This window comes from Lonchura striata, chromosome 1 (assembly GCF_046129695.1).
Source record: "Lonchura striata isolate bLonStr1 chromosome 1, bLonStr1.mat, whole genome shotgun sequence".
NCBI classification, from domain to species: Eukaryota; Metazoa; Chordata; class Aves; order Passeriformes; family Estrildidae; genus Lonchura; species Lonchura striata.
Genome location: NC_134603.1, coordinates 126,373,648 through 126,395,447, shown reverse-complemented (window position 1 = coordinate 126,395,447; position 21,800 = coordinate 126,373,648). Strand labels below are relative to the sequence as shown.

The 21,800-nt window shown below is 36.7% G+C and overlaps 1 protein-coding gene across 1 annotated transcript; it reads right to left on the bottom strand.

The window, feature by feature from the left end:
• Window positions 1-18,163: 18,163 nt before the first annotated feature.
• Window positions 18,164-21,800, bottom strand: POLR1F (RNA polymerase I subunit F). The gene is made up of 4 exons (XM_021538069.3): window positions 21,565-21,800; window positions 21,340-21,481; window positions 20,023-20,231; window positions 18,164-18,630 (listed from the first exon to the last, which is right to left on the bottom strand). The coding sequence occupies exons 1-4, from the start codon at window positions 21,798-21,800 to the stop codon at window positions 18,228-18,230; spliced, it is 990 nt and encodes a 329-aa protein (XP_021393744.3). The 3' UTR covers window positions 18,164-18,227.

The following is a 21,800-nucleotide window of genomic DNA, read 5'->3' as shown; positions in this document are numbered from 1 at the left end:
TACAAACACCTTGACTAGGATATTATTTAACACAAATATAGCTTTAAAATCTTGCTACTCTATTTTACTACCTCCAACACTCTGGGTGCCAGCACTTAAAAGTAGCTCTCAGGCAGAGCCCGTGCTCTTATTCTGTCACTGCGATACAGTGTGCCCTGTGTGAATGAATTCAGAAGTCCTTATCTAGGCCCTTATCTGGGCACTGTGTCTGATTTCTCCAGGGCAGGTGAGCACATTTGGCAGATCTATAGAGGTCCTTTATTGTTAATCTCTATTCTACTGGTGCTGCTGCTGCCCTCTGCTGAGGGCAGAGACCACTCGGCTATAGGATGGGGTCTGTCTGACTCCCACCGCTATTGTTTTCCCTTATTGATCTATAGTGGACAGAAAGAATTTTTTTAATGGGGTCACAGTCTGGATCAGGTGCATGACACAGAGCATAAAGGTTTTGCATACAAAGGAGTTGTCCCATCAGCTAATTCCAAAGAACATAGAGGCAGAGGATATTAAGATTTTAGATTGCATCACTTAATTTGGTCCAATTGGGATTCACAAAAAATCCTGAGAGGATCAAAACAAACCCCTGACCTGAAACAACTATTGTTTTAAAGGTACACTATATTAATGTTTTGACTCAAGTACCCTATTTGGATCTGAATAATCCTAATGACCTCATAAAGTATCTGAGAGCACAGAGTTTGGCAAGATAAATTTAATATTTCTTTCCTAGAAAGCTTAAAGAGATAGGATATTCAAAGAAGTGACACAAAATTGAGATTTTAAATTGTTCTAGGTAAATGTTAGATAAACATGAGAAATAGCAGTATTACCCTTGTGATGTTGCAATGATATAGTCAAAAAAATGACAAGTGATTTTTCAATCTATCTGATATAGCACCCCACAGCCTTATTGGTTTTTTTTCCCTTGAAATAAATGTGCCAACATATATTTGTCTTTCTTGGTTCCAAAAATATAAGATTATATAGAAAGAGGTGAATAGAGGTCTCATATTTCCTTTAGGATGAAAGAGAAACACAGAGGAAAGTGGAGTAATAAAGAAATTTTGAGACAATGAAGTTAGGAACAGATGTTGCTGTTTATTTTTATTTCTCTCTCTCCCTCCCTATGATTACAATAAATTATCTCCTTTTGCAATGATTAGGGAAGAAGAGGATTACACCAAGGTTAGACAGAAGCATCAGATAAAACTGACTATAACCCCACTTAAATCCCCTATTCAACAAGGTGGAATTAAGCTCCTATATAATCTGGTACTTTAAATGAGTGAAGGTATCAGAGAAGTGCACTGTCTTTAGACACACTTCAGGAAAAAATGAAGAGTTTTCTATCTGGTGTTTGAATTCTGGTCTGAATGAACTGTATCATCACATAATTGCCTATTTTAAAACATGAGAAATAGGAAAGGCAAGTAGATATTCAGAGATATCAAAAGCAGAAGTCATGTAAAAAAATCCAGGGCTATTCCAAAATGTGCAACTGACATTATAAGACATTTATACGTTGAAGAGAAGGTTAGTTAGTCTGAACTACTCATAACTCTTTAAGAGTAATACCAAAGAAACAATTTAGTTAGCTGCATTTTTCACTGTTCATCCTGTTTGCTTGCTTTTTTCATATTTGAACTTTGAAAATCAAACCAGACATTTTTACAGCAGACTTTTAGCCCTTTGCTCCAAGTGTGTTTGTAATGTTCCAGAGTTTAGAAAAAGATCCCAATCCACTGCTCTTTGCAACAAACCCCTTAAGAATTCTAGGCTACGTAAAAGTATTTCTAATCATATTCATGTTATCTTCTAATATAAGCATAGGGATCAAATATATAACAAAAAGTAAAAAATACTAGGCACAAACCTCTCTGTTAACATGATTATGACAAATTGTTTTCCATCTTCAGTAATATTAACTTCTATGATAAATAATACACTGGCTCATTAAGAGTTTCCACTTTGGAAACCTTGGTGTGTTAGAATCCAAATATATTGTGGTTTTGTTTGAGGGGGGATTTATTTCCTTTTTAATTTTTTTTCTTTATAGTCAGACAATTCATGTTATTTATCTGCCCTGCAGAGGAAAACCATGAAGTTTCAGCAAGGTGTAACTGAGAGGAGACATTCTGGTCTTGGAAAGCCAACAAGGTCAAAAAAAATGAACTAAGCCCAAAATTATTGGAGCATCTCCACCTAGCCTGAATCACTTGGAAAATCTAAAACAGGGTCAAAATGTGTGTGAATTGTCACAAGCCATGCAAATACACTTTTAAGAAGTATTGCTAAGTTTCCTTTTAATTTATGAACTATTGCTTCTCAGAAAACCATACGACAAATGGCTTTTTACTTCCTCCTCCCATAAAATCATACAAAGCTTTTTGCCAGGCTAGTAACCATTAGCAAAAATGTTCATGTTAGTTTTGTGTTGTAGGAATCTATCTCCTGGGATAGAGATACAGTAGCATGATTTAAAGCTTCGCCATAGTAAGGGTCTTTAAATTTCTGTACATGCTGCAATTTTAATTGAATGTGTACATTCTTTCTGCACCCAAATGTATTTTTGTATTATACTTTCTTCTGTTAAAAAATGACACATATGAAACTGTACTTAGAATACTAAATAAGATATGAGCACTTCATTATACAATTCTCATACTTTAAGGAACAATTTCCTTTTAAGTGGTTCAAGTTGAAACTTGGCACAAGAAGTTCTAATTGGGGGAAGGCTGGGATGCAGAATGGTTTTACAAAGTCTCACATAAATCAGTCTTGTCATTTTTTAATTATTTTTACAGAAGAGCATGACACCCATTTCAGTACCATTTCTTGTTCTCTTAATACTTGCCAAGTTTTAAATAGAAATAAGTTATTTTTCTGAGTTGTTTTTACAGTATTTTCTTGTCAGTTTAAATCATTTCACCTTAAATAGAAAGTTTACCAAGTCACAAATCCTACTTAGTGCTGCTTTTCTTCTCTCAGAGCATGCATAGTGATAAATGTTTCAAACTAATTTAGTGATGTGAAAAGTGCCAAACTGTCAGATGCAGAAACTAAAATAGTGTGTTTGTGTTAAGGATATTTATTTATTTTATTTTATTTTATTTTATTTTATTATTTTATTTTATTTTATTTTATTTTATTTTATTTTATTTTATTTTATTTTATTTTATTTTATTTTATTTTATGTTAAAATTGCAGTTGGAGGCTTCTCTGACTTTGTGCACCACAAAGGCCTGTAACTTTGCCAGACATGGGAGCTGGTGACAGGGATGAGGCTGGTAATGGAAGCATGCTGGCTCCTCTGTGCAGCCTAAAAGATGACTTGGAACACAGCACTGTATTTTAAGTACATCTAGGATACTACTCTACCTCTCATCAGTCTATCCAAACTTTAGCTGAAAGAAAAGGAAAACACACTGGGGCAAAAGAATGTTTGATAGAGACTTATTGCCAATATACAGCAAAAAGATCAACTTAATTCCCCATGAATAAACACAGGGTGAGCTACTGTTGAGACCTCTTAGCCAGAAACTGTCCCCAGTTTCTCCTCTTCAAATCTAATTATTCAGTTATTTTCACATAGTCAAAATACCAGGATATTAATTTTCTCTGGGTAAGGACAGCAACTTTTGTTCATTTCTTACCAGTGAACTTTTCTTACCAGTAAAGAATATAAACCTTACTTCACCTATCTTCTAATTATTTATTTTTCTTTCTTTAGGTTAGGAAGGCATTAATCTATTAATCTATGTGCTCTAAATATCTACATCCAAAATGACTAGCAATAGGCAGATTTCCATAGATATGTTTAAGACAAAGGATGGACCTAATTCTTCAGCTAGGATTTTATTAATTTTAACTGTAGCTTGTTATTGTTTTTTCATTAAAAACTGTACAGTACAGAAAAAGCAGACTGTTGCATTACTGGGGCAAGTACCTACATTCCCAGTAACAACCACTAGAATTATGAGAATTAGAAAATATGTGCCAATATACCTTAAGACCACTGTTTTTATTTTTCATTAAATTTATATTCTCTTGCCAGAAGCATTTTCTTGGTAAAAATAATTCAAATCCTTTTGGGGGTTCTTTTTTAAAATATTTTTTTTTTTTTAGATTTAATATCTGCTATGCTCTGTTCAATGTCACTGTGTTAGTTCAGGAATATGGCTATAACATTCTTGCATGTGAAACTGTACATCAGGCACATTTAACAGATTTATGTCATCAACCCCTACACAGTATTAATCATTCTTCGAGGTAATTTTTAGCTACCAAAGTAAGAGCCTTCGTAAAATTTCCAAGGCAGCTTTCAAGCCAGGCCAGTTGCAAGATTTCAGGTGCTGGGAAAAAATAAAAGAAGAAGCTGAGGAATTCACAAAATAACTTTCTTGGCAAAGTGTCCATAAAGGTCTGTGATGGGAGACTAACCATTCATCAGCATCCATGCAAGCTGTCTCTGTTATGAAAACCAGGGCACATTTAAAGGAAAAATAAACAGATTTATCAGTCTGATTGTAATTTTATGAAGTACAACATTGAAAGCCTTCCTCTGTCTGTTTCAGACACTGACAAGATAAACTAGACATGGCTAAGGTGGAATGTGTCACTTCTGTCAGGTGCTATGATAAGTATGAAAAGCCAGGTATGCTTCACACATGGACTCCAAATAAATTTCAGACAAGGTTTATATTCCTTTATTTGTTTTCCATGTTTCATCATTGCTGAAGCAAATCAAAGACACAGATTTGGGGATGTTTATTACCACACCAAATGGCTGAGGCATGCAAGTATGGAAAATCACATCAAACTGTTGGGTTTATGTGAGACCATGCTGACATTTAGCAAAAAATATTTCAATTATAAATTGAAATTTACTCTGCTTGCTTTACATTTTGGAGAACTTGGTAACAGGACAATGCTGGCTTTCTGGGTCAAACTCAATTACAAAGGCTGTGCAGGGACGAGAGGCAGCCTGGAGAACAATTATACCCTAGCATTTTACTAGTATGTAGGTACCAAATATCTGCTGTGGAGTAAATTCAAGAGCTGATCAAAGCTTAATGTTGCTCCATTAAGTTTAGGATGATTTTTTTTTTTTTCATAAAGAAACCTTGCAATTTATATGTTCTTTAGGAATATGGATTGGAAATATTACATGTAAGGATATCTGCAATGAAATCCTTTTACTCCCGTTTCTTCCTTTCTTACATTTTGCTACCAGAAGCCCCTTTGCTTGAAAGAGACAAAACGTATCACATTAATAGAACTTCTGATATTAACTGGCTTCCTAAATTATACACATGGGCAAACCAGAGGATGATATAACAGACAGACCACATATGATCCCCTATTTTCTACAACAGTTTGCATCCCACAAGTGTTGTTAAGCTTCCTTTATTAATTCATTACTAATTTAAGTCCCTGCCACACCTAATAGCTATGTACATAATCATAACTTATGTTTTTTAGATCCGAAGAGAGGGAAAATGAGATTTTTTGTTAAAAAATGAAATTAAAAAGTGCGAAAGAAATTGAGGAAAAAACCTCAAAATATTTAGGGGGAAGTGCAATTAAAAGAGAAAGTTGATACAAGAAAGATGTAACTGATGAAGCTGCAAGTCAAAAATATTAAAGGTGAAAGAGTTTACTGTAATTTGTTTTCTAGGTTCATCTCTTTGTACTCTGTTTACTTGTCCCATGTTCCTCTGAGGTAATTCATGCAATTGAGCTCTTGAACGTTTGTCTCACTTTTAAAAAAAGTCAGAATCAATGCCTTTGCTTTGATGTGCTGGCTATCCTCACTACAGGACTGGCAGGCATCCCATAAGCTTGTCCTGATACTCAGCCTGCCTTAGAGACAGGACGTGAGCTGCACAGGAGCTTGCTATGGGCTCTAGCTTCAGTCACCCTCACTGACACCCACTCTGTTTGAACAGTGCTGACATCAAATATGGATTATTTCCATTGTTTAATCCTTCCTTCATAGCAGCCAGTGTTACAGGAAGATGCAGTGCTCAGTGGATTTTATTGCATGAGGCACAGATAACTGGTTTGATCCTGGTGGGTCAGAATAACACCCAATGAAACATGAATGAAAAACTAAGAGCAGAACACAGCAGGGCAGGGAAGGAGGAATAAAGTTCTGGTTCAGGACAGATTCCTGGGGATGGGAAAGCTGTATGAGACATGATGGTGAGAAATCAGACAAAAATCAAAGCATAGATTCCTTTGCATTCAGTACATGCATGCATTTAGAAAGTTATTCTGAGAAAAAGCTGAGCATCAGAAGTATCTGTATAAGACTAGCTAGCACTTGGTGGAAAAATTAGAAAAAATTGCATTCTTTTTGTAATCTATACCTGAAGTGCACATTGTTTTATGGAAAGAAAGTTCCCTTTAAAAAGTCCAGCTTGCTTCAAGATTAAACATTTCAGCAAAAGAAAAGTAATATGCCATCTGTTACTATGTAGGAATAAAGCATGTCATGTTTCACCAGAAGAGCCACTGCAGAGATTTTTGTGCTGAACTTATTAACAGCTTGATACTGCTGATTTAAAAATCATAAAGGGGAATACAGATATTTTCTAGTACTCAGGAGAAAGAAAAGTCTTTATTTCATTCTGCTACCCAGCCAACACCTTCAAATAGGGAACTATAAAAGAGTGACCTTCTAATCTGCCCACAATAAAATATCCCTTCCCTGTAATAGAGCAGTGGACTGTGTTGGTATTTTGTAATGAAGATCATGGCCATTTCTCCCTATTTGCTGGATCCTCAGGTATGAAATCCTAGTTTTGACCTCAGGACTTGCTATTTATGTTCTTGTGATCATAGACAGCACCATTGTTATTCATACATGACCAGTTAAATGAATTGGAGAATGAAAAGAAAGTGGCTATGTTATTAGTTATGAAAAGAAACAAGAAAAGCAGAAGATTGATAGATTTAAACTAGAAACAGAGAAAATTAAAATAGCTTCTCTAGATTTAAACTATAAACAGAGAAAATTAAAATAGCTTCTGTTATGAAAAAAATTGGCCCTTAAAACTAGGGAAAAAACCTGAAATATTTAAGAGAACTTTTCTCAGTTATGCACACTGATAAAAAACACTTTAAGCCTAAAAAGACGAAATTAAAATAGGATGGATTCAATGAGCTTTATTTCCAGCTCTGGTAATAGACTGAACACCTTATGTCTATTTTCCATTATTAAAAGGACTGTTAAGGGGACAGAAGTGAAGCAGTCAAAGGTAAGAGGCAATCTGATGCTCATCGATAAAAATAAACAATAAAAATGGATCTTCTGGGATCATGAGGTTAATGTCAATAGCCCCACTATTCTGTGCAAAAATCCTATTGACTTGATCAAGGCTGGACATTCAAACTTGGCTTTTAAAAGGGAGAAATTATTTTAAAGCAATAACATAGGCATTGTGCCAAGAGCACATTAAATACAGATGGGGATTCCCATTTAATTTCTTCTTCAGCTGCAGAAAGCAGGCACTTGTGATTCAAAAAGTAAAGGAAGTTTGTCATTCTTTGAAGATTGGAATGAATAAGATTTATTTATTGGGGTCATGTTGAGAAAAATGGTGACAAAAAGAGCACATAGTGATTGGGACCCAAAATGAGATTTGGGGATTCTGTTTACTTCTGAAGCACAGACAATCCAATAAACAGAAAGCTAAGAAACAGTTCTAGGAGAAAGCCATCATCCTAATACAATGATCAACTAAAACACTGTGTTCTAAGCAGCAAATTTAAAACTGGACAATATAAACAAAATGAAAAAAACATTGTCAAATCCTTCTTGAGGGAAGTCACTCACTGACCCAAACCTGCATGAGACTCACAAAGGTGGCACAGGAGCCAAGGTGCTGTCTCCTTGCTCCAGAATGCCTGTGCATGTGCCTCCCTCTGGCTTGCTCTGAAAACCTGCCTTTGGCTTTGTGTAGGTAAGAAATGTCCTTAAAATTCTTAAAATTCCTAATAACCATTTTTGCCTTAAGCAACAATCCATTCATGTCTCAGGAGTACCTACTAATGATTGGAAGATGATTGAATTTCATTTACGTTCCTGAGATATATATGTTTTGGCTGATATGAAGAAGGACATGAAAAGGACAGTTCTCTCCATTCTTGACAGTTATTTCTTTCCTTTAGAGTCATTCCAGGATTTTAATTCAGCAGGAACAGACTCAGTTGCTGGGTAGCAGCTTCTAACAGCTCCAATCATACTTTGAATGGAGCTGTGCACGTGGGTACACCTCCAGCCCTTGCAGAGGAAAGTGGGGGGCTTAGGCTGGGAGGGGGCAGCTACTCATCCTGCCAGTCCCCTGACCCTCCACAGCAGGATCCAGCTGGTGGAGCATGTGGCAGAGCCCCTGGCACGGCCATAAATTACTCCAGTGTGTATGACTATGAGTAGCTGTTTGACTTCTTGTTAAGCAACACTTCCAATATCTGTAGGCACACAGTAAGCAGTTTGGAACTGCTGATTGCTCTCTGATTTACGAGGGGTGGTGGAGAAGGATGAAGAGAGATGTAAGTCTTGTTTCACTGTAGTTTGGGAATCAGAAGCAAAACGTAACTGACAAGGAAAGTACACAGGAATTTAGTTGTCACCCCACAATGCACACTTTTCACTCTTTTGGGGCTTGCCTTTTACTCTCTCTTTTTTTTTTTTTTCCCTAAAAATTAGAGAACAATATCGAGGAAAAAAAAATCTCTCCCAATAGCATTTATACAATATCACATCCAGACTAAGCAACACCAATACTGATAAATATAAATTCAAAACACAGTTCAGATTCATGAGATTTCCAGACCAAACAAGGTTAAATGTGCTTGGAAGAAGTTCAGCTACAGATCTGCATTTTGGACACATGTCCCTTCATAACTTCCCAACTTTTGGACACTTGCGCATCATTTCTTTCTCAAATGATATTTCCAGATCAAACTTATCCTTCCCTGGGATCAGTCATTTCCTTAGTCTTGCCTTTTAGAAAGCAAACCTTTTACTGTCTCTTTTATGACACTAGTAACACTCTGTGCTCCAGCTCTGTATTAATCTTCTGAGAATGTTATTTATTTTACAGTATTGGCACAGCAGGAGACTTTCCTCTGCTTTTGACGAGGGCCCCTGGAGACAGCAGACACACCACCAGCACAGTGCCAAAATAATACTGCAGCACATTCAGCCTAAATTAGCATAAAATACTAAGATAACACCATTTCTTTTTGTTCTGATACTGCTCATAGTGAACCATTGTATTATAAAGACCAGACTGAGATCAGTTTTACTCTCCTGTAAGCCCCTAACCATCCCCTCCTAACTTTCCTAGCTTCAGGCCCTCAGCAGAAGTCCTGCTGCTCCCCGTCTTGGCTTTGCTGCACAGTGCTGTGAATCATCCGACATAAACTGCACAGACACGCAAAACTAAGAACTTACTCAATTTGTCACTTACATAATAGTGTAGTACTGATCTATCTCACAAGGAGTCTGGTAATTTTATATTGAACTAGTGAGAATACTACTCTCCTTATAATTTGTGTGAGAAATTTTTCTAATTAGAAAATCTAATTAGAAAAAGTCTTAGGTTAAATTTTGTACCTGAAAACAGAAACACTGTCAATTTATCAGCACTAGGACTTTTTATGAGAAGATATTTTGAAAACTGTTTTTCAAAATGTATTATTGGAGTTTCAAGACTAAGAGTAAATGAAATAGCTCAGTGGTGATAGACACTTCTTAGTAAGACTAGCAGAGTGGAACTCTTTCAGCACAGGTGACATCTATGGAAGAAAAGCTTCTGTTTCCTAGAGTTTTAGTAAGAAGAGCTGCACAAACTCTGGTCCGTGTAGGCTGGTTTTCTTAATAGGCACCTGAACTAATTTTTATATCAGATCCCTATAGAATGCTGTGTGAATGAACATATGCCATAGTTCAGGACACATTCCCATTATATCCCATTAGCATAGTTTATAGTGAATTTAGCTAATAGAATATAATGGAAGTGTGCCCTAAACTTTAGTGCCACCTCTAAAGTAATGAATCAGTATTTTTCTTTTTCAAAGAATTAATTCTACTGTCTACTCTCTCTCCCTTAATTCTACTCTCTAGTTAAATTTAAAAAATATCCTGCAATTCCTAAAATGAGTCAGTGGATAAATTCACAACTAAGTCTGAAGCAATCTGAGTGACATCCACATCCACTCCAGAGCTCAGACATAATGCAAACACAATTGCATATTTTATCATATTCTATCATCAATTTTCACACACACTTTGCAAAATCTTACTGATGTGTTTGAGTCCCCATGCACACACGCCTGACACGCCCTCAAAGGCAAATCCCCACGACCATTTCTTGATCAGGGCTCAGTTTTCTTTAAAAATGTCATTCATTACTAAAGAATTTGTCATCCACATTTTCTGCAAGATTCTAATGGTTACATTACTTACATGTAAAACATGTGGACTTATGTTGGGGTGGGAACATCACTCACCACACTAAGGAGGATTAAGACACCTTTTAACCTTCCCAGTGAAGCTCTACACACAAGCACTTAAGGGTACCTTATTAAGAACAAGGCTAAGTGTAATTGAGCACATTACTGTATTTCAGTGCAGTCAAGTGCATTATGGACTCAGCCATCAAGACAGTTCCTGTATTTTACTTTGTTACTAACATAGTGCAGAAGGCTAAAAGTGTAATCTGATGGCACTCCTTTTACATTAATATATTTCCAATATGTCTATTATTGGTATTGTCACAGCACAGCAGCCTGCTAGCGTTGGTGGTATGCAGAGAAATTACCCCACCTCTAATTTTGCTCTTTAAAAATCTTAATTCCAGGTCTAACATAATCCGTTGATATTTAACATGACTGATAGTGAGGTTTTGCTGGTTAACAGTGGGCTTATGTGAAAACTAAAATGTTTTGATGAACTCAACACTAACATGGACTTTTGAGCCTCTTTTTCCCTTATTCACTAGGGGAACAAACTAGCCCACAGCAAACCCAGGAAAAAAAAAATGCATGTGAATAAACACAAAATAATTCCAAGTTATAAAAAAAAAAAAACCAAAAAACAACCCAAACCCTCAAGTGCAGTAAAGACAAATCCAAGTTGTTTCTTCACAGCTAAGGATGCCTCCCTCCCCTTTCCCTCATGTATAATAAAGTGCAAAATTCTGCCTGGAGCTTTTCCCAGTGCCATGGAGTCCAGAGTGGTTTGCATTCACCATAGCTGAACTTGGGTCACTTTTTCTCAAACAGGGGAAATAATATAATTTTTCTACTCTGCCCCACAACTAGTATCCATGAAACGTACAGAAATTCAGTATTTCATTTATGTAGACAGGAATCTGCCAACTGGCCATTAACTAAAAATTTACTAAGAGGAACAAACAAATGTACCCACACATGACAGCATTTTCATGAGATTTTATTCACAGCATGGCCAAGTAAATCTCTTTTCCTACACAAACTACAGAATGGATATGAAATGTGAGCAGTGAAAAACTAGATGAACAGTTTTAACAGCACTTTGAAATATATGAAAATGATACCATAAATTAAAGCAACATGGTCACAGCAGCTAGGGTAGATACCAAGATTTTGCTGCTAATATACAGAGTGGTACCAATTTTATTTCTCTTCTAGCCTTATTTCAGTTAGCTCAAATACTTCTCATCAAATACCAGTTCACAGAAGTTTTGAGCTCTTTAGATGACAGATATGGAGAAAAAGCCCAAAAGAAAAAGCAGTACTCCACCATGTGGCAATGCATGAGAACAGGCAGAACCCTTCCTCGTCAGACTTTTCCAAGTCTTACATTGATTTGCAATATAAAATCATAGTGGAACAGAGCAGTTTTGTGGAATCTTATTCTGACATATTTGGAAAAAAAACCAAAACAAAGCCAACCAAGCAAAAAGACACTTAGTAAATTCAGTCAATTTCACCAGATTATGAATTTGGAAGGAAAAAACCCTTTTGGCTCACTCCCTAACAAATGCAATTCAGGTGCCTAGAATGAAATAGTCTTCTATTTGAAATTACTATTTACGCATTTAAAATATTTTATGCAACGCTCCAAAAAAATTAGAGAAGCATTTTTATTGGACTGAAAATATTTAGTGGAGACATGGGAAAGGCCTTTAAAGAAAGATCTTCAATTTTCCCTTAATTCTCAGGAAAAATGCTGAGATTTCAAAAACCTCCTTAAAACAAATTATTTTCCTTTGCACTCCTTATTAAAAACTCCCCAGTTTTTTCTCTTTTTTTTTTGTTTAAAATCCTTCTCTTCTGGTCAATTTTCCATTTATTAATTAAATTTTTTAGACCATTTTCCAAAATGTGCTCCAGTGAAAAAACAAAACAAGTCTAACCACAAGTAATTGCAGTAATAATTTTTGCCTGGGAAACAACATTTGCTATACTCAATTAATAGGGAGATATAAAGTTATTTGCAACAGCTTGTCCTCAAGTTCCTTATCATAATATGGCACAACCACAGATTTACAAGATAAATGTAAAACAATAATGAATATGATGATGCTGGGTTCTATTTGGGGATCATTTATGACAATGGTTTTGCAAAACCAGACACTGAAGAGAGATAGAAATAACCACAACACAGATGACTCCAAACCTAATCTGTGAGCATCTGGATATTTTGGTAAATATTTCAGAAATACTACATGGGTAGAAAAAAGGATGTGCAAATGCATTTAAATCTGTAATACATGCATATTTTTCTCTACCTCAGAAACTGTCCATAATATCACTCCTTTGGCCCAGAAAACCAAGAGTTTAAGTTTAAATAATGTCTAGTCATAATGAAAAGATGAATTTTCAAATTATATCTATGATAAAAATCTATAATAAACAGAAATTATCCTCTCAGAGAAAACTAGAAAAATATGGGATTTAGTAATAATTAATTTAGACATAAAGCCAGTCACTTATGATCAGTGCAGTTTAATGTCAAGAAAATCATATCAAAAGTAGTTATCAGCACACCCCATACATCATCAGTGCAGACGTATTTATAGTCACAATATATGAAATTTCTTTGAAGGGCGAGAGGTCCTGAACTGGTTTTCTGGGGAGCATGTAGATACACCAGAGGTGAAGGCAAGCTCATCTTTACAAACCCACAAATTAACACTGAGAAGCTCCATAATGAAACCATCTGTGCACTTTTTGGTTTAGGTTTGTTTTTTTGGGGGGAGTTTGTGGCTTGTTTTCAGCTGAGACACAAATGGCTGTCCTTCTATGAAAGTGCTTCATAAAAAACTGGTCATCTTTGAGTCCATGTAGAGATGACCATATCTCTGGAGAAAAAAATGAACCTTCAAACAAGATAAAATGCCATTATCCTGAAAGAGGGTCAGATGTCACTGGTTTGTTATCTATAACAAATAAGGAGCTGGTCCAAAAATTTTATAGGGCTCCAAAATCAGTCTCATTTTTTCTGATATTAATATTCATGTTTACTGATGCAGGATAAATTTGCCTTCTCTTTTAGTTCAGCTTTTAAGTGGTGATATGACTGATCCATACAGAATTTTAAAGCATTTGACAAAATGCTTGTCAAAATTGCTTGTCAATGAAAATTGAAGACTTGAAGAGCCTGCAATTCCACTGACTGCTGCTCTCCAAGTCTCCATCAGGAGCTGCATGTGCTGGGCATGGAGGTATCACAATGAGGTCATGCCCACTGATTATTGCTTTGAAGGTAGAACTGAATTTTTATTTTTTGAATGTGACCTCACCTGCAACTCAGTCACAGCATTTGATAAAGATCTATTTCTTCAGTGTCCAAACTGATGTGAGCCTCTTAGCAACACATTACTGACAGATTGGCTCTTACCAGAGCCTCTTAAATACACATTTTTTCTCACTCAATTTTTGCAGCACAATGAAATCCATGAATAGGACACCATATTTTCAGTGTATTAAGAATATTCTTAGAGAAGTTTCCATACACCAAAGGCACCAGTGAAAGAAAATTTAAAGGAAAGAGGAACATGGGTAATAATGAGGAAGAGAGCTTTGAGGAGCAATAGTTATTCCTGCCTTTTAAACTGTATTTTTACTAAGTATCATACAGATTTAGAGACCAGAAGTCACAGCTTAACCTTCTAATTATATGAAAAACTCTAAAACAATTGATAAAAGAGGAAGCTATTGATAATGAATCTCGTTGCAAAATTCTTTCCTCTGTTTGTAAGGTTTCTTTGCTATATACTAAAAAACTGCTGCAGTTTCAGTCACCTTCTGTACAGAAAGTTCATTTAATCTGTTTTTATAGATGTATTTCTCAAGTTCTTTTCCAAGTTCAGCTGTCTGGTTTTAACAGAAACATTCTAGCAGCAATGATACTCTAAAGACATATCACAGCATTTGGGAAATGGGAGGAGATAATCTTGTATTCATGAAGTCTTATGGAGCAGGGGTTCTTAAATGGGAAATTTTAAGCTTATTTCTTCTTTGCATAGGACAGTTGGCTTCAGGGGAACTTGAAGTCATGGCCAAGCTGCAAATGCTTTTACTTGCTTAACATCAGGTCAGTGGAGTGGCTTGGGACAATATTTACAACAGAATTCAACATAACTTTAACTTAATTATGTGAAAAGTCATGAAGAGCAAAAAAATCTTAAGCGATGTCTGTAAAAAACTTATTTACTGGCAGTATTGGAGAAGTCCAAAGCTTGATTTTCAGTTTTGTTTTTGTTCACATGAATCCAGGAGATAAATTCTCCTTGTATACAAAGCCTACTGGATTCTGAAGTCTGTCAGATTTTATTAAATATACAGAATTTCTAAAAGATAAATAGCAGAATAGAATCAACATTTTGGTAAGAAAAATATGGGACATATTAGAATGAAACTATTTCAGTCCTTCCATAGCCAACAGTAATAATCCCGAGAGCATCAGATCACATAACCTCTTCACAGCAAAGGTCTGTACTGTCTGAGGGCTGGCTAAGATTGGGATGCTTCCAAAGGCAACCTGTCTACTCAGAGGTAGATCTGATCATGCCTCATGGTTTTCCAAAAGGCAGCTTGCTTGCTTAAGCCCTTTAAAAAAATTTGTTTCCCTAGAGCTCATCTGCTGGGCTGTTTGGGCTGAGTACTCAGAGCAGTAGCAAAGTGCCAAGTCAAAAGCAAAGAATTTGTTTCTAAGAGATGCAAGGAAAAGACAAAGAGCAAGTTAGCACTGCACATTGTTACAAGCTATAGAGAATACAAAACAATTGCTTTAGAGACAGCTAAAAATATATTTTTGTAAGACTGCTTGCTCTTCTGCCAAAGGCATACAATACACTGAGAAACATTTGCAGAATCAAAATATTTATATGACAAAGTAGCAGTTTCTACTTTAAAAAGTTATAGCTGATTAAGTTGGAACTACATGTTCCAGAACACGAACAAAAGAATATCAACCACAGTAATAAGTAAATATTGCCTTTGTAGCAAGCCTATTGTTAAAACAGAAAAAAAAAAATCCAGCAATTTTTTTTCTCTAGATCACAGTTACCTTGGTGTAACTATCAATATAGTTATAAGATAAAATACAGTTTTACTTTCTAACCTTCTCTTTGCTATGTGATATTAGTTGTACTAGAAGGCACCCTGAAAAAAATAACAGAAGGGCTGTACAAAAAAAATGAAGTCACCTGGTCTCTCAGGAAGCTTTAAAAATGATTGTTCTATATACTCAAAAATCTTGTATCAACTTAAAATTAAATATAACTCTTCATTTGTAGTCCCAGGGAACACAGAAAGTCAAAGGTTTGTAGAGATCAAACTTCAGAGAAACTTCAATGGAAAGTGTCAAGTTCAGCTCCTTTGTTAATTAAACACATCAGAAAATTTTGCCTTTTTATGGGGAAAAAACAGACCAGTAATTTAAATCATGATCAGAGTGAAAAATCACTTTTGAAAACCCAAGTTTTCTGCCATATTTAGCAAATGTCAAAATGGCATTTACAGCAACACCAACAGCGCATCTGTGAGGCTGCCAGTATTTCCTCCAACTGTGTAAACCAAGTTTTTCATCCTTATTTTTTGAAGCCTTTTTTTCACTTTTCCCCTTCCAAAGACACAAAACTTGTCAAGAATTTAACATGTTATGGTATTTGTATCACTGGAGAAACAACTTGTTCAGCAATCATTAATTGCCAGCATTTATTTTTTATAAATTGCCTGCATTTATTTTTAATTGCTCTTTTGTTATAATCCAAGAAAAAAACAAAAAAAATTACGCAAGTGGGTGCCAACCATACTTTTTTTGCCAAAAATAAACCTGCCTCTAAATAAGGCCCAAAACTGGGATTATTTTAGGCTTTCAGAAAAAACTAATCATCAACAAAACAGTTGCAGTTTGTTAAACTACAGTAAGCAGTTCCCAGTAGAGTACAGCAGCAAAAGTGGAAAAAGAGCAACGTGCTGAAAGCATTTATATTGTCTGTGTTACTTGATTCATTAATTGCAATTTCAGTACTTCCCCCTGAATGTCTTCTTTTTTTGCATGCTGATGAAAAGCCAGAACAGAGCAAAACAAACTTGGTGCTACAAACTGCTTCTATCAACTGGTGAGGCTTGACTCTGCATGTGTGCTTCCCTTCCCTAGAAGGGAAAGTGAGGTACAATGAGCATTAAGGACTAAGAGATCAAATGATGTGACTCAGATAATCTGCAACAGAATTTGCCTCCATTCTTCTCTTCAAGTTGAAATTATCAAAAAATATCTGCACTTGTCATCCTCTTCTCTCATGTCTTTCTTACCCATCCATCCAACCTGTCCCTCAAGTCACTACAGAAATACACACACACACACATATCTATATAAAGGTGGAACTAGCACATAATTTCTGACTAAATTATGTCTCAACCTTCAGCCTGCCTGTGTACTTTTAAGTACAGCAGGATGAGACTTCTGTGTCTTTCTCTGCAACCATGAACACACCACAATACTGCACTAAGCTGACCTTGCAGCATGGTGTAACACATTACAGACATCATCTGATTTCTCAGGTTTTGTCACAGTACAGGAAAAATGGATAGAAGAGTCAGCGTCCATGAAATTGCACATAAATCAAGTGTCAGCATCATCACACATACAAACACATCAGGAACAATTCATGTTCCCCTCACTGTTCAGAAACTGGCTCCAAGATGAAGTACACTGAAGAGCAAACACATAAGGATACCCTGGTTTCTGCTGCTATTGCTGGCATTAGCTACTTAAGTTCACTTTCTTCTAAGTCTTTAAAAAGTCTTAACTTGGTTCTTTATAGTGCCATAACTTTAAAATGCCTACTATGTACTGTCATGCCATCAAGCCTGTAAACTGGTAACATCGTCTGGGTACATCTGGAGCTTTAAAGAAGCATAAAAGCAATTAATATAGCACAAAGTGAGCCCTAAAACAAGTATTGTCACATTTAAAATTCAGAACATGTTCAGTGTATGTTACTAGAAATCGTAAACACCTCTATTAAGTGAACTAATAGCATCATCATTAAGCACTAGAGCAAAATGCTTTATCACCTAGAACAGCAGGTTTCCACATTCATGCTGTTTACTATCAAGGCCTTCAAAGAGCTGGTTGTGTTCCTCTTGTAACAGGCAAATCAATGCCAAAGCAATCATGGCCTCCTGCCCTGGTAAAACACTAGACCGTGTCACACTGCAGTTCTCCCCAGACCTCCTCACAACTGAAGAGCTGCAACCAAAAGCTGAAAACTGAAACTCAAAAAAAATTCTCTTTTAAGCCTCCTGGGAATTTGCATGAATTTACCAGAAACTGGAAGATAATCTTAATCTACTCTTGTAAAATCAAGACACCAACTGGTAAAAATGGAGTTAGAGTAGCAAACATCATAAATACCAATTGGCTAATGCATGGAACTGGAAAGCAGACACAGAGGTGATGCATGTGTTCCTATACTTACATTCCACAGTGTTTTTGTGCCTTGTTTTTCAGTAAAAAAGCCAGGCAGATACTGCTTCTATCCCACTTCTATTACTACTTTAAAAGCTCCTGCCTTTCAAACTGCTGGTGCACATATGCACACAAACACCATTTGACTTAGCAGAGCAGACTGTGTAGTAAAGAACAAGAGATACATATTTTCAAAACAGGGTTTTATTGAAACTTATCAAAAGAGTCTGAAATCTTATGCAGGAAACCTTCAGACCTTAGTCCTTTTCTTTTTTGCTTTGGGTTTTTCTGACAGCTGAGATAACTCACTTTCTTCAACTTCATCACAATGCTTTCTTTTCTTTTTCTTTGACTTTTTATGGCCACTTTGGTAACCACTGGAGTCACTGGTAGGCAATACAAGTTCCTGTTCTCCTTGCTTGTCCTTGTCCTTTTTCTTTTTCTTCTTCTTTTTATCATCACATAATCCATTCAAAGCATTAACACTTGTCTCTTCTTCATTTTCCCTCCCAAGGTCACCTGTGTCTTTTAAAGGCTCTTCTGTGACTTTATCTTCCCCACAGTTATTCAGGCCATTTTCCTGGTGGTCAAGCTTTTGAATTTCAAGCCCATTTGTACTTTCAGTGACTGCAACAGATTTTTTGGGCCGCATGCTGTAAAGAAAAATACAACATAGACTGGATTAGAGACATGTTAGAGCACCTCACATAGTGAAATGTCAAAATTTTCTAAAACATGTATTTACACCAAGCAGATAAAAGATAAACATTTGCTAAGAACAACAGCAAATGGAGAACATGATACTCTGGGTTACAGAGAATCAAAGTTTAATACTCTCAGGGTAATTTCTATTCTTACCACATAATAAATATTCTCTTCCAAATCTTAGGCTAAATTTCTTCTCTAAAGTGTCATATAGATCATTTGGTAGTTCCCCTTTTCTTGTGCTTCTTCATCCCCTAATTCATAACTACACATTGTGTTGTAAAGCTTTTTTGTTTTTTTTTTTTTAAGTAATTCACAAAAACACACAGCTAGTGGCCTATTCAGTCATATATGAGGCACATTGCACATTGCTGATTTTACTAAGCAATTACCCTACTCTAATTCAAACAAAAGTGATGTCCAAAAAATTAAAACAAACAAAAAAAAAAAAAAAAAAAAAGGAAAAAACCTCCACCAAAAAACACTAAATTACTCCCCCACCTTAACAGGTAGCTTGCAACCAAGAACACTGGAAAAAAAAAATTCTAAGACAAATATGGAAAGAATGCAGTTAAAAACCATGGAGGTTCTTATGTCCACAGAGGCACTGAAGACAAAATTGCTAACTTTCACTGTAACTTCACTGAAACGACACAGAGCATCCTTCCAGATTAAAAGAAGAAACAAACGAAAAATGCTATGAATTTGCCAGTAGGAGTTATATTATACATTAATCAAAACCATATTGAAAGAAAAACATTGCTCAGTAAATGACTTTTTTTCTTTTAAAACATGAATGAACTCTTCTGAAGACAAGATTTCTTTCAAGGTGCCCCATAAATTTACAGAGGCCTAAGGAGGAAGCAGACACATTTTCTTCTCTTTGAAATTCTCATGTTTCAGCAAGTCATATATTTGTCATTATACAATGCACATGCATGTGTTTGTGTGCAACTGTCAATGTAACCACTGTGTTCAGGACCCCTGGACTGTTTGCACTTGAAAAGCCTACGCACAAAGCTACTTTTGGACACCTGGATGCATTATTTTGAGCATGTATTATATATGTAATTGACAATTAATAGGTCAACACACTCGGATTTTTAAAGCTCAAGAAGCACCTAGTTTTACTTTTTCCAGAGAAAACTCCCATGGGAGTCCTAAAGAGCAGAAAGTTTAGTTTAAGACAAAATATATATATATATATAGTTATATATACAGCTATATACATACTTGTGTAAAAAATAAGAACACTGAAAGATTACAATCTAAGTGATTTTAATTGCATCTTAAAAAATGTATTGAATCAGTTAAAAAAATTCTCTATTAAGGCACTGTACCTGCTTTTAGTGAGTCCTCCTCGAATGAAGAACACCCCAGCTGTATCAGAATCCAAGTGCAACACTTGAAATTTCAGTTCATCCCCTATTTTTAACCCCAGCTCTTGCCACTGTACAATGGACATTTGTTCAGGCTTTGGGATAGATGCATTGAAGCATCCATGTATCAGGCAGCCAATGTGACTAGGGGCCACTTTGTTAATTATGCCCTAAAAAAGAAAAAAATAATGTCATGCAAGTCTATAGCAAAAATCAGCCCCTTCAATGCAAACCCTTTAAATATTTACCTTCCCATATGGAAAATTTTCAGTAAGAGTTTCAGTACAAGTTATGAAGCCAGTTTATCTAGCAATAAGTTAATGCTCCTTCATTAAAATCAAAGTTAGTTCTGTAAAGTCTTCATACAATTCCTCTGAAAATAGAACTAAACTGCAGGAGAGGAAGTCAAAACATTGGATTTAACTACAGTGAATACGTGAATAGAGTAGGTAACTCTTTTCTTTACACTACAGCGATCAACTTTGCTTTGAAGCCATTTTAAGTCTGATTTACTTGCCTAAAATGCTCTTCAAGCTGGCACAGAAGTACTTAGCAGCTGAAGATAGGGAAGACACATAAAAAGCTTCTAAATACTCCATTCAGTGGGTTTCTGACACATATGCATATGAAACCATATCCACCTTTGTTTCACCCATAGGATGAACGACAGACATCAAAAATTTTTCTATTATCCTCCTAGGAAGATGGCACATTCATCTTAAAACACAATTATAAAGACACCATCTGTGCTGCAAAAGGTATGGCACAACAATGAATGCGAGCCAACTCTTAACGTGCTTTACCCACAAGTGCTCAGCAAGGGTTTTGACAAGTTTAAAGCTGTTCTGTGAGCACACACCTCCTTTAGTGAAAGGCAGGCTAGCTCGATGTACTGGTCCTGTGCTTGGAGGAACCAAACTGGAGAGCATCCTAAACATTCCTATCACTATAACAAATGCACCTGTTTGAGAATTATCTGCTATTCAGAATGGAGCACCGGTACGATATACACGCTTATGATACACTATTAAACATGCAATGCTTATGACACAACCGTTTAGCAATATATAATTATACGGAAATTCAACAAACCTAGAGACGTGCAAAACAGAAAAACAACAATAAAAATTGTAGAACAAGCTAGTAATAAACTGCTATGAACTACTCATAAGTGGATAAGCTAACATAAACTATGTCTCCACGTAAGAGCCAGAGCACTTGATGAAGATAAGGCAAGTTTTGACCACTTAATAAAAAAAGCCCGTGCCGTAAGCATACCACCAGCTTCTTCCCTTTCTTGGGGCTGAAGATGATGAAGTCCGCCTCGACGTTCAGGTGGATGAACCCTTGGTCGTCGTAGATGTCGCCGAGCTCCCCCACCACTTTGATGTTGTCGTAAGCCACGGGCACACCCTGCAGGCTGCAAGGACAATGAGGAGGGGTCACCGTTAGCCGAGCCGAGCCGGGCCGGGCCGGGCCCGCCCCGCCGCCGCGCGGCCGCACCTCTCGGAGTAGCGCAGGAGCTCGGCGTCCAGCTGCGCGCGGATGCCGGAGCGCTTGCGGCCCAGGAAGCGCGGCGGCAGCGCCACGTGCCGCCGGCGCGGCCCCGCCACCAGGCACGAGTGGCGGCGCGCCAGCAGCGCGCGGGCCGCGCCGAACGACGGGGCGGCGGCGGGCGGCAGCGCCGGGGCGACGGGCGGCGGCGCCGGGGCGGCGGGCGGCTGCCGCGGCACGGCCAT